This window comes from Schistocerca gregaria, chromosome 9 (genome assembly GCF_023897955.1).
Source record: "Schistocerca gregaria isolate iqSchGreg1 chromosome 9, iqSchGreg1.2, whole genome shotgun sequence".
NCBI classification, from domain to species: Eukaryota; Metazoa; Arthropoda; class Insecta; order Orthoptera; family Acrididae; genus Schistocerca; species Schistocerca gregaria.
The window spans coordinates 141,896,470-141,910,969 of record NC_064928.1 but is presented as its reverse complement, the minus strand read 5'-3'; the positions used below and the strand labels follow the sequence as shown (position 1 = coordinate 141,910,969).

Here is a 14,500-nt window from a genome sequence, read left to right as displayed (position 1 = left end):
TTTCACTGCATTACAAATAACTGATTCTCTGTAATACAATTTTCAACAAAAATTTCAATAAAGTTTCTGACCTAGAATTGTATGTTCATGTAAACAACATTTAGAGCTGGTGGTCGTGGAATATAGATTACAAGTGCTGTCAAGTAGAGACATATGATGTGGTGCACATCAAGATGGCATAATCAACATATTTGAGAAACCATCATTTAAAAGTTCACAAACATCTGCAGAAATGTTGTCAGTCACTAAAACCTATCTGAAAAAAATTACGGCTCTTGGAGTTGAGAATGGTAAGATACATTTACATACCTGAAAATAATGTAATTGTCGATAAAGAAACAATATAACCGAGGGTAACAGGTATGCATTTTGAAATCAAGAACAATTTTTTGGCCTGCTGTGTGTCTCTCCTGATTCAGGGCATGGACAAATATTTCCTTCAATTCAGTCATAAAAACTGGGGTCACCTGAATATGGATATAAATACGAGAGAGATTACATATGATCCTGTTGGAGATGGTAAGCTCTAGCATTTCTCTCACCTCTCTCTTGACTTACGTGGTCAGTTATAGGAGGATTAGATTAGATGTTCCTTTTGTTTCATTGACCCACAATAAGCAGATCCTAGAGGATTTAGAACATGTCACAAAACAGCAGTAAATAAGACATACATAGTGTGTGTGTGTGTGTGTGGGGGGGGGGGGGGGAGGGGGGAGGGAGGGAGGGAGGGAGGGAGGGAGGGAGGGAGGGAGGGAGGGAGGGAGGGAGGGAGGGAGGGAGAGGGAGAGGGAGAGAGAGAGAGAGAGAGAGAGAGAGAGAGAGAGAGAGAGATCCTTACCACATATACTAACTGCAATAGTCCTCATGGATGTGGAACAAGTCAAAACACTTATTACAGGTATAGAATTTCATTTAAGAGGTAATAACAAACTTTTTATAAAACATGAAACTAACAATATACTGGGATGTATATCATTATTCTTAGGCTATTGTACTCATCCATCATCGTACAGAAAACGGCTTTACAGCACTTAATTACACTGGTAATGTGTTGAAGATATACAGATGTCAGATTCTACGTAATACTAATGTTAATTGAAATTGCTAATAATATACACAAATCAATTGATTTTACTATGAAACTCATCAATGAAGTAGAAGAGTTGGCCATCAATAAATCCTCAAGTTTCCTCTTAAACTGAATTTTATTGGTAGTTTAACTTTTTATGGCTGCTGGGAAGTTATTGAAAGTGTGTTTTCCTAAATAATGGACATTTTTCTGCACCAAAGGAACTTTATATCATTGTGAATGTTATTCTTATACCCAGTATTGATTCTGTGAACTGAGCAGCTGGTCTGAAGAAGAGATATATTATTCCATATTATTATTATCACCATAACAAATTCATTTAGGAGCTAAAAACTGCCTGAAATAAAAAAATGAAGTACTCATACAAATTTACAAAGAACTTGGCAGTTTGAGCACACTTATCAGCATGACATATCACCCGTGTGGCCAGGATACATGATCTAATTTGGCTGTGAAGGTTGTCATAATGCCATTGTATTCTCTGCTGATACAAGATGGCCTGCAACCATTGTAACTGGTCATTGATATGCTGGATATTGGCTCCGAGACAGAGTTGACATCTGAGCTGGTCTCACACATGTTCTATCGGAGGACAGATCAACATCACACAGACAGGTGTCGAGAGTGGATGAGCTTTGTCCTGTCGAAAAATGGCACCACGATACCATCACACAGGAGGTAACTCGTAATGCACATGACATACCATTCTGGCATTGTGGCCTGAGCTGCCAGAGCTGGCAGTCATGTGTGTGTGAGGTGTGCTTGCTTGTGTCAATCAATTGTGTATGTTTCTCTTTTTCTGATAAAGGCTGTGCCTGAAAGCTTACGTGTAAGCGTCTTTTAATTGCACATGTCTGCAGCTTAACATGTCATGTTTACAGTAAGTAGCAATCTCTCTTTTCCCATATTCTTGACATAGCATTTTGTATAAGGGTTCCCTCACTCACAACAAGCCATGAGCTGAAGTCATACCCAATAGGCTCTTCCAGTCCAGGAGCAATGCCGCTGTGCTCCTTAGACACACTGGAGGAATGGGATATCTCCCCAGCTCTCCCCAGGTCGTCACTACACAGAGCAACGGTGATCATCTGGGATAGTGCAGAGCTGTGATTCATCCCTTAACATAATGCAATGACATTCATCAGCAGTCGATGACTCCCGGTCACTACACCACTCCAAATACAGTGGTTTCCACTGTGGTGTCAACTGCAGCCTACACATGGGACATTAATTCCCTACTCCAGCTCTTGCTAGTCTCCATATGACATAGAATTTTGCAGGGACACCATTATTTGTAGTCATATGACAGGTGTAGACATGAAGAGCTTACAGTATGCTTGGTTCATATTATAGTGATTTTCGTATGTGTGGTCAGATTGGGTCATCCAGAACATTCACAACAAGTACGCCTGTAATCATTTACCCATGCAGTGCATAGTTGGCCATGGTCATATCTAAATGCTCCACAAAATTATTATTTCACAATTTGACCAGCCATTTAAATAGGGATTGACAATGAGATCTCTTCCAAACTCTGTCAGGTGCCAATAACGCTGACTCACCTGGGTACATGGCATCTCTGGTCCTTCACAACAGTCATTCAGCTTCTGAGGCTATTTGTGCCTCTTACATAGTCTACTAGCCCTGGTAATGACACTAAACATGAACAACACTAACACACACTAGTGGCCATCTTACCCACCACAGAGAATGGCAACTGTAATCACTTACATACCACTGATGTTGGGTACACATATGAAGTTACATTGACTTCTGACCGTGTCACTGTGGTGTTTCACTTTTACATTGGGAAGCAGTATATAGTATCCCCAGTTCTTTGAAGAGGCCTCTACCTAGTGTTATCAAGTTCACACTACAAATAATTCACGTGGTCTCAGAAGGGGAGGCCATGACATCGAGATCACAGATTTACTTCAAGCTTTGTACGCCTTCAGAAGACCATTAAAACAACATAATGTACAAGTACTAAGGTGCACTACTCTACCAATTCCAAGAAAATCACAAGAGAAATTTTGTATATCTGTTATGTGCCTTATGCATCTGTGTGGAAGCATCAAACATCTCCGAGTTCATGGTGGTCAAGTAATTAGTGTTCGAGCTTCATAAGATGAACATGTAGGAAGTGACAGTTCGACTACTGCTCAAACATAATTATTAATCTTTTTTTTCCTTATCACAGGTCATATTATTTAATTCCTATGAAATTTCAGTTGTAGTATGATGAAAACAACGTGTGTATTTGCAGCAAGTTTCAATTTATGTTTTCCATGTCTGTATGACAAATACCATCCTGCAACGTGTGATGTTGAGGGAACATCCTATGAGTAATTGTACATTATTACTCTTGTGGTCTGGCACATTGTGACTTACTATATTACTGATTGTGAATAACATCATTTACATAATTATTTATCAAGGTTTGAGTTGGGCTTTCCCAGTCTGTCCCTAATCCTTGGAAATTTAATTACTAATAGTAAATAGTCAAATCACATATGAAATTAACTACTTCATGAAAATGCATGTGGTTTTTTTTTCATTACATTACCTCTCAAGTGTCATGTAAATTAAATAATGTGACCAGTGAGGAAAAAGAATGTAGATTGAAAATCAGAAGGTAGCTGGATTCAAACCACCTTATTGTCTATGACCCACTTGCCCACAGTGACTGCTTACAATTGGCAACTTTGCACAGATATGTAAGTTACATAATAGACGTGTAAACTTTTCTTGTGATTTTCTCAGAATTTCCAGAGTATTGCATCTTACTGCTTGCTCATTATGTTAGTTTAATGACCTACTAAAGATGTACAAAGTTAGAAGTATATCTGTGATCCCAATTTCACAGCCTCTCTTGTCAGAAAACTTAAGCTTGCCTTGATGAGTTATTCCAAAAATGATCCCATAACACATTATGAAGTGAATGTAACTGAAGTGTGCTAGCTTTTTCATTTTTACATCATAAAGATGTAGTGCATCTTGAACAACTACCAGTTGGATGACTATGTAGCATTTGTTTACTGCTTCTCATGTCAAGTAACAATCAGCTATTCTTCCCTAATCTTCCTTTCGATCTCTCAAATTAAGCAATACTATGTAAAGGAGTTTTTGCAGATCAGACATGGGTGTGTGCTTCACCATCACAGACTTCTTTGTTCATTCCGTGCAACATTTGCTTCAAGGTTTGTTTAACCATGTATGAAACTTCTTCCTGGTAATGTAACACAGAGCTGAATCCAGCCACAAAGAACTTTAATGAACAACATCTGTACTGTACACAAGAGTGCAGACAGATAGCATGGAAAAGCTTCTGAATATGTAGAAGATATAATAAAATGTGCACACACTAATAACAAAAGTGAAATTGGAAACTGTCGTATATGATACACAGGGTCCATTGGACACAGTGGCACTGAGAAAAAATTTAAAATGTTAAAACTAGACAAGGTTCTGAGGCTTGATGGGATCCATGTCAGATTTTATATAGCATTTGCAGGCAAGTTAGCTCCCATTTTAAACATAATATACCACAGTTCACTTGGACTAAAAACAGTGTCCAATGATTGGAGAAAAAGTGCACATCACAACTGTGTACAAGAAGGGTAACAGATGTCATCCACAATACTACTGTCCTAGCACATTAACATTCATTATTTTTAGATTTCTAGAATTTATTCTGAGCTCAAATCAAATGAGGTATCTTGCACCCCAACACTATAATTCCATTCAGCTAGTCTTGCAAGTTCTTTGCTGTCTCTGACAAAATTACAATGTTATCAGCAAACCTCAATGATTTTATTTATTCTCCCTCAACTTTAATTCCCTTTTGAATTTTTGACACCATTTCCTTTACCATTTGCTTCATGTACACACTGAATAACATTGGGTATAGGCTACAACCCTGTCTCACTTACTCATCAACTACTGCGTCCCTTTCACAGGATGTGACTCTTATAACTGTAGTATGGTTTCTGTAAAAGCTATTTATAACCATTTGCTTTCTGTATTTCATCCCTGCTACCATAAAAAATATGAAGAGTTAAGAGCAGGGAGACAAGTTGCAATGACAATTTGATAATGCATTACTACCTGTCAAAACAATCTCCACATAGTGATCAGAAAGGTGACATAACAAGAAATACAGTGTCAACATCTTTATGATCATTGGCACCATTAACCAAAAATGAACACTATAAAACATTTAGTTCTGTAAGACTGTAACAGATCACTTTTTATAGTCTGTAATATTGTTTTGTTCATTATACAAGAGCTATAGGGTGAGGAATGTCACTCGGAAATAACACGTACTTCTCTGGATCGGGGTTCTGCAATATCCGTAAAACATACAGAGAGAACTGCTCCCACCACAGTTCCACACCTGGCAGCAGGCCGACATAGGCTCGATAAGCGTCAGCACCGGCAGACGCAAGCGTCGGGCTGTCAAGAGACGACAGCAACATCTTGACGATCTTTGCACTGCTTTCTGAAACCTGAAAGTTAAGATTCACATTTATAACAGTTTGTCAGGTTATGACTTTATCAATTCAATGGAAATAAAATATTAATATCCAAAAGGTATGCTACAAAATACACACATCAAAAAACTTTTGCATCACCTTGGTTCCAAGAGTTCCTAACATGTACAGAAAATTTGAACAGAGATCAACATAAACATCATTTCTGCCCTTTTATTGCTAATGAAACTCACATATTGCATGTTGTACCACCATACAGAGAGATCTTCAGAGGTGGTGGTCCAGATTGCTGTACACACCGGTACTTCTAGTACCCAGTAGCACGTCCTCTTGCATTGACGCACGTCTGGATTCGTCGTGGCATACTGTCCACAGGTTCATCAAGGCACTGTTGCTCCAGACTGTCTCACTCCTCAACAGTGAATCGGCACAGATCACTCAGAATGGCTGGTGGGTCACATCGTCCCTAAACAGCCCTTTTCAATCTATCCCAGGCATGTTCTATAGGGTTCATGTCTGGAGAACATGCTGGCCCCTATAATCGAGCAATGTCGTTATCACAAGATGTGGATGATAGTGGCAGCAGTTGTCATCCATGAAGATGAAGGCCTCACCAATATACTGTCAATATGGCTGCACTATCAATCGGAGAATGTCATTCCAGTATCGTACAGCCATTAAGGCGCCTTCCATGACCACCACCGGCGTATGTTGGCCCCACATAGTGCCACCCCAAAACAGAAGGGAACCTCCACCTTGCTGCACTCACTGGACAGTGTGCCCAAGGAATTCAGCCTGACTGGGTTGCCCCCAAACACATCTCCGCTGACTGTCTCGTTGAAGCCATATGTGATACTCAGTGGTGAAGAGAACATGATGCCAATCCTGAGCGGTCCATTCGGCATGCTGTTGGGTCCATCTGTACTGCACTGCGTAGTGTTGTGGTTGCAAAGGTGGACCTCACCATGGACGTCAGGAGTGAAGTTGCGCATCATGCAGCCTATTGTGCACAGTTTGAACCATAACATCACGTCCTGTGGCAGCACAAAAAGCATTATTCAACAGGGTGGCACAGCTGTTAGTATTCCTCAGAGCCATAATCCATTGGTAGCGGTCATTCACTGCTGCCCTTGGGCAGCCTGACCAAGGCATGTCATTGACAGTTCCCGTCTCTCTCTGTATATCCTCCATGTCCGAACAACATCACTTTGATTCACTTCGAGATGCCTGAACACTTCCCTTGTTGAGAGCCCATCCTGGCATAAAGTAACAATGTGGATGTGATCAAACTGCAGTATTGACCATCTAGTCATGGTTTAACTACAGACAACATGAGCCGTGTACCTCCTTCCTTGTGGAATGACTGGAACTGCTTGGCTGTCAGACCTCCTCCATCTAATAGTCACTGCTCACGCATGGTTGTTTACATCTTTGGGCGGGTTTAGTGACATTTCTGAACAAAGGGACTGTGTCTGTGATACAACATCCACAGTCAATGTCTATCATCAGGAGTTCTGGGAACCGGAGTGATGCAAAACTTTTTTTGACTTGAGTACAATGTCTGACAAACACAGTGGAGTAGCTTGAAAGGGAGCAGGCAATGAAATGAAACTTAATGGGTCAAGAGGGTGTGTGATATTATCTCAGTGATAATAATATAGTGTCAGATTTACAAATAACTTGACAGTAGGAGCACACTTATCAGTATGACACTGTATGCCCTCTGGTCTGGATGCAAGCACTGGTTCAGTTGTGAAGGATGTCATACAGCCACCATATCCTCTCCCGAGGTAAGCCAGCCCAAAACTGTTGTAATTGATCCTTGATATCATGAATACTCACACTGGGATGATGTTGATGTCTGAGCTGATCCCACATGTGTTCTATCAGGGACAGAGCTGCGGATCTTGCTGGCCACGAGGGTACCTCAACATCACGCAACAGTTCATAGAGAAAAGCACCACATGTGGGTAAGAATTTTCCTGTTGTCAACTGGCACCATGATACTATCACATGAGAGATAACAAATGAAAACACACAATGTTTGCAACATACCATTTTGCTGTCATAGTTCCCTCAATCACTAACAGATGTGGCCTTGTCATACCGTGTAGCTCCCCACACTGTGACAAGAGTAACATAGCTGCGCCTTTCCAGAACATAGTGAGAATAGGGTCTCCCCCCAGGTCATCACTATGCTTAGCAACAATGGTCATCCAGGATAGTGCAGAACTGTGATTCACTGGTGAACACAGTGCAACGCTATTCATCAGTCCACCACACTCCCCAGTCACACAGTGCAAGATGGCGGTGCCTTCCGGGCAGGCCAATGTCATGGTAATACCCGACAGGCACCTCCCCTTTCATTCTGTTTCATTTATCATCATACAATTTCATTTGCCTTTGGTTTATCTAAATTTTCCCTGATTGATCTCACAGTACTTGCATGACTCGAGTAGCAGTAGTAGAAATAAACTCGGCTATAGAGACAAGAATTTTGGATGCTGGAAGTGACCATTGCATTAGGGACAGCTTTAGAACTTTCTCTGAGGAGCAAGTCAGTTCACGGATTCCTTTGGAGTCACTCAAATGGGCTGTGTGCCTGGCAGGGCAGTGGATTACGGGCTGCCATCCTGGCAGCCAGCCTTGTTCCGCTAGTGGCCAAGTGAGAGGGTGGGAACTCCGTGGCTGAATTAGAAATGACACTTCCTTAGAAACTAGCAGCACTGGGCATCATGGCGGTGGCATAACTACTTTATTAGCGAGTGGACATGGTGTGGGTGTCTAGTCCCTTTATTCCGTGTTCGGGTCCAGGTAAAGCGGCACGGGCTGGCACCCGGCTAATGTGTAATGAGAACAGCATACTTGGGATGATGAATGTCTCCGGATGCATGTTTCTTAGATGGCACCGCATCCTGACGGAGCTTGTTTTCACCAGGAAGCTTCCTTCATCTTGTGAAATGTGCCAGGGGTTTGGCTGCACGACCTCCAGGCATTGTGTGCTATTTTCTTGGAGAACAGAATGTGTACTGCACTGCAGTGATTGGTTGAGGAAGATAGGGTCTCCTTGCTAGAAAATATGATTGGCACTTGGAGCAAAAGGGAGAGGGGGACTTGCTTCTCGACCATCGCAAAGTACAGTCACTAGAGCTCTTACGATTCTACAGAGAGAGCACTTCGTTGCAACAACTCCGGACACCCAGGCGAAACTTTATATTTTCACAGATGTGAGACAATCATTGGCGGACATGGGGACATCTCCCACAGTACAGTACTTCAGAAGCACCCACACCCAGATGACAGTGTCTCATCTTTCACCGGCTATATCAGTAACATTGCACAGCTTTGGCAAATTCAGAAGTCTATCAATCGTTTTCATGATCGTCTTTTGTCAGAAGAGCCTTGTTCTCACAGTAGTCACTCCCAATGTCCATTGCATGCTTTAATTGTATCTTGATGCGAGAGACCAATCATTGGAGTGATACAGCAGAGTGTACTTGCCTAGAATGACATCCTTCCACTCACAGTAGCCAATCTAATTTACACATAAATTCCAGTTAGGTTCCCCATGTCTATTGCTAACCGACCTGAGTTTGTGTTAATGAAATGTTACACAGTTGAAGTTTATGCTTATATGTTTGTTCTCTCTTTACCTTCATATTAGTTAATAAATCTCTTGGTGATACCGAAGGTCCTCGTTATTAATTTTTCAATGACACCCATTCTCATTCCTTACAATGTCATTTGTTTTGTTGTTGGTTTCAAGAAACTAAATTAATGTTATGTCAAGTTAGCCAACTTAGGGGTGTTCCACACGGGGGCCACTAGTCAGATTTCTTTGTGCTATTGATAGATATGGCTCCTCTCGGATTTGGTGGTTACGACTTTTTAGTCATTTGGCAGATGGAGAACTGCTGCTACCATAGGCTAGTTTGCAACAGCACTCTTCCAAACGCAGTTGTCTGTGTTGTAGTGCAACGGTAACTTATGCGTGGGGTGGTAGTTCCCTAGTACAGCTGCTGCTAGTCTCCAAATGACTCAGAATTTTGCAAGGAGTCCATTATTTGTTCTCAGATGGCAGGCACAGATGGGGAGGGGCTACATTACACTCGGTGCACAATGCAGTCATTTTCTCTTGTGGTGGTGAGATGTGGTCGACTGGAACATTCGCAACAAGTACGCCTGCCCACACATTTGTGTGGAGTTCATTGTTGAGCCACAGTCACATTTAAATGCCTCACAAATCTACATATTTCAAAATCTGGCCAGCCAATCAAATGGTGACTGAGAGTGAGGTCCCATAGAAACTCTGTTAGGTGGTGGTAACAGTGTATTACACAAGCATGTAGCATCTGTGTGTCCTTCACTATGGTCACTCGACATCTGACACTGTTCACACCCATTATATACCCTACTAGGCATGGTAACAATGCCAGATGTGAACGATACCAGTGCAATCTAGTGGCCATCCTACCTGTTAGAGAGAGCTGCAACTCTAAATCATTTATATGCCGTCTGATGGTGTGTATTCGAATAAAGTTACATTGACATCTGACCCTGTCTTCTAGGCACTTCACTTTTTTTTGTCAGGCACTGTATTAATTTTTAAAGACTACTTATCGGAAACCAGTAACAAAATATTTTCTTCAACAGTGCTGAACAGCTTCAATGTATTTGAAGAACAACATCATAAAACCACCAAAAGATGTTGTAATGATCAACCAATAAAGTTGGTCAAGATCACCTTAAAGACACACATAGCTTTATACCCTTGACATAAAGTACGTAATGAGTGCTGATCACAATTATACTGACGTCATTTTATGCAACACACAATGTTATTTCTGGCCTTCAAAACCGTGCACGAGGTTTTCATATTCTCTCGGTCACTATGCACAAACTGTTAGTCCTACAGAAAAAATGAATAAGACATTTTTGTAGCAAATTTAATGTAGTTAAATTTTGTACTATGATATGTTTTCCCTGGTGGCCACGTTTTTTAGTTATTCGAGAAAAATATATGAAAGTGAGCTTGAAATGCACCTCACCCCTCTACCCCCCCCCCCCCCCCCCCCCTGTGCACCCATCCCCCAGGCTCATCTCACCATTCAGGATTTTTTTTTACTATACAAACTATTTCCAATATTTACCTTTCTGGGTCACTGTTGATTGGGGAATTATGCTATCAGCATAATAGGTTATTTAATTTACATTATTAATTTAAATGTAAGCATTAGGGTAATGAAAGAAAAACAACTTTTGTAAATTATGTTGACAATTAGGTCCAAACTTAACCTTTACAAACACAATAGCTTCATAGTCAGAAGGCCTGATAAATACAATGATGTAATTGTTTATTTTATGCTGTTAAAATTCACAAAATTGTTACGTAAAATTTACACCAACATAAATTTTACAGTGTGTAATTGGTCAACTAAGCCAGTTGTTTAACAAGGCCAGTTACGGCCAAAAAAGGTCAAATGTGGGAAATAAATAGTGCACTCACAAATTTTTGTACAGTGGTAGGAGGGTGTGTCATAAACAACATACTAGAAGTCCTGATCAGTGGGGCCCAGTGTGAGAGTCAGGATGCATCAAAGGTCACTTTTGTACATTTTACTTGAATAGCTAAAAAACTGTGGCTTCTAGCAAAAACATATCCCAGCACAAAATTCAACTCCATTAAATTTCCTACAGAAAGGCCTTGTCCATTTTTTTCTGTAGGACTAATAGCTTGCATATAGCAACTCAGAGAATGTAAAAATCTTGCATGTAGTTGTTGAAGGCCCAATATAACATTGTGGCTTGCATAAAATGACATTGGTAGGGGCAGTCGAATCACCCTGTATACATGACGTCAAGGATGTAAAGTTATCTGTGACTTAAGGATGGTTACTTGACTGAGATAGGCCATCTCTAAATAAACACACAATTAGGCAGCTTTTGGTGGTTTTGTGATGCCATTTTTTAAAAACAATAATTAACAAAAACAAAAACACAATGTATGAATTCAGTAACACCAGCCTATTTTGAAATTAGAAATGATGTGAAACAGGTTTGGCAGGCCAAGTCACATGCACACATGTGAACTGTATGGGTGGCTTGGGAAAACAATTATGAAACGTTGACAAGAAAATGACTGCATAAGGAACTAGATTTCAGAAATAATGGAATGGATGCCACTGCCAATAACAACTAGTTTCTGTACATAACCAGCAAGTCAACAGAATCATTCACAACCATCTAGAATCTAGGAACGCCTGTCTGGAACAATTAAGGTGGAATGTCAAGTAAGTGTAGGCATATTAAGGAACTGTAACTCTCCCGGAAAGGAATCCCTTGTAAATTCCTCGATACTCGGATATTGTTCACCAATTAAAATATCAGGAGGTCAGTGTAAAAGGTATAAAGATATCCTGAAATGCAACATGCAAAAAACCCTGATAGAAGTCTGTGAGGCTACTGCACATAATCGACAAACACGGCATAAACCCATTTGTGAAGACCTGGACACTTAGAACACCCGTGCCAAAAAAATTAGGCCCAGAAGAAAAGAATGGCTACTCAAATAAACACCTGCTCTAGCAGTAGTTTGCCAATAATTATCGAAGAGTTTCCATTGCCACAATTGCTTTATATACCCATCAGAGAACACACAGCCAGTAAGCTCCTGAGATCCCAGAAGAAGAAGAAGAAGAAGAACACAGATCTTTCAGAATGAATTTTCTCTCTGCCATGGAGTACATGCTGATTTGAAACTTCTTCATGACTGATTAAAACTGTGCAAGACTGGGGTATCAACCTGGCACCACTGCCTTTCACAGGCAAATGCTCTACTGACTGAATAACCCAAGCAAAACTCAACGAACTGCCATCATAGATTTACATCCATTGGTATCTCTCCTAGCTTCCAAACTTCACAGTTCTCCTGCCTACCTTGCAGGACTAGCACACCCAAAAGAAAGGAAACTGAAAATAAATAGTTTAGCTACAGTCTGGGGGATCATTTCCAGAATGAATTTCTTCACAATATTTCTTCCACAGATGCTAGTCCCACCACAAGGTATGCCAGAGAACTTCAGAGTAGTTTGGATGATAACAGAGGCATACTGTCAGAAGTATGAGTAGGAGTGCGAGTCACGTAATGGGATTAGATAGCTCTGTCAGTAGAGAACTTACCCACAAAAGTGAAAGGTCCCTGGTTCAAGTCCCAATCCGGGACACAGTTTTAATCTGCCACAAAGATCTTGTTTGTCCTTTCATGTTGGTGTTTTGAGTGAACTGCCCCTCGTTTTTAACCTTCCACATCTTATCACTCTCTCCTCACTCAAAATTCAGGAATAATTTCCTAGTTTTTATGCATGTGTGTTGGCAGTACTGGAATTTTGTTTCTTGAATGATGATATGGGTAGTTTGTAACTGTGCTCGCCAGTAACATGGTAGCTAAAATCAATCCAACATGTTCTAAAATAACAATCACATGGCTTATACTGACCAAATCTTTGGTGCACAGAGGCAGCAAAGCAGCAACTGTGAGCAGTGTAGCACGGTAGCCCCAGTGTGCTTTCAGTGCTTCACACAGCAGCTTATCTGCATTCAAATCACCTGGAACAAGAACAAAATCATCATAATTCTACCAATCATCATACAGGCACTGACTTTTACTACGGGTTTGGCATCTGACTGCAAAGATTGGTGGTTCTGCAGTGGGCCAGATCTGAAACAGACTTCGGAAAGGAGATAGAAGGAGAGGGAAGGGGAAGGAAATAATAATAATAATAGTTACTACACCAGAATCTCAATACATCTTCTCCTTAACAGACTACAGTGATGTGACAAAAATCCATAGACAACAATGTGAACATACACAGATCGGGGTAGTATCATGCATGCATGCATGGTATAAAATGGCAGTGCATTGGCGGAGATGTCATTTATATTCAGGTTATTCACGTGAAAAGGTTTTCGACATGATTATGTGCACATAATAAGAATTAACAGACTTTAAATGTAGAATGGTAGTCAGATTAGACACATTGAATATTCCATTTCAGAAATCAATAGAGAATTCGATAGTCCATGATCCACAGTGTCAAGAGTGTGCCAAGAATACCAAATTTCAAGCATTACCTCTTACCAAGGATAATGCAATTGCTGAAAGCCTTCACTTAACAACTGATAGCAGTGGTGTTTGTGTAGATATGTCAGTGCTAACAGGGAAGCAACACAGCATGAAATAACCATAGAAATAGATGTGGGACATAGCATGAATGTATGTTAATGGGCTGTGGCAGCAGACAACTGACATGAGTGCCTTTCCTAATAGCATGACGTCACTGCATCACCTCTCCTCAGCTCATGACCATATTGGATGGATTCACACATTGCAGTGAAGGAAATATGAATGCGATATAAAAATTTTATTTAAAATTGAGAGCAAATCACTATCTCATTTTGCTCTCAAGTTAATGGGTTTCATATCCAAAAATCAGTCTCATGCAATGCACCAATTCCCATCCTTCCAAATCACAAATCATGTGGTCATAACAATCGTCATATCTCATAAATGATTCAAGATATCAAAATGAGGTTCTCTGCAAATGATAGCATGCAATGAGGCACATGTGGTGTTTGATAAATACTCAAAACATTTTTATTCGGTGAGACATGGAAGTAATTTGTCAGCAGCAATGAGAGTCAGTGGCCTAGGATGCATTTGAACATCCACAGAACTGCAGGAAAATCCAAGCAGCAGCAAAAGGGTTTACTAGTATGACCACCATCCAGAATATTTTTAAGTAAATAATTTTACATTGTAATATGCAAATTGCCAATCCCTGCACTACTTTGAAAGCATATAAAGATCTGGTTGCACATCTGTACAGCTTTTTTTCAGATAGTATTTAGAATAGAATAG

General features: G+C 40.5%; 1 protein-coding gene across 2 annotated transcripts in view; it reads right to left on the bottom strand.

Annotated features, from left to right (window-relative positions):
- Positions 1-14,500, bottom strand: part of LOC126291710 (uncharacterized) — a 327,921-nt gene that overhangs the window by 193,978 nt on the left and 119,443 nt on the right. For both annotated transcript variants that reach the window (XM_049985366.1, XM_049985367.1), the window contains exons 7-8: positions 13,079-13,188; positions 5,417-5,598 (exon numbers count right to left, since the gene is read on the bottom strand). In XM_049985366.1, coding sequence (XP_049841323.1) covers positions 5,417-5,598; positions 13,079-13,188 — 292 coding nt within the window. The remainder of the gene's footprint in view (positions 1-5,416; positions 5,599-13,078; positions 13,189-14,500) is intronic.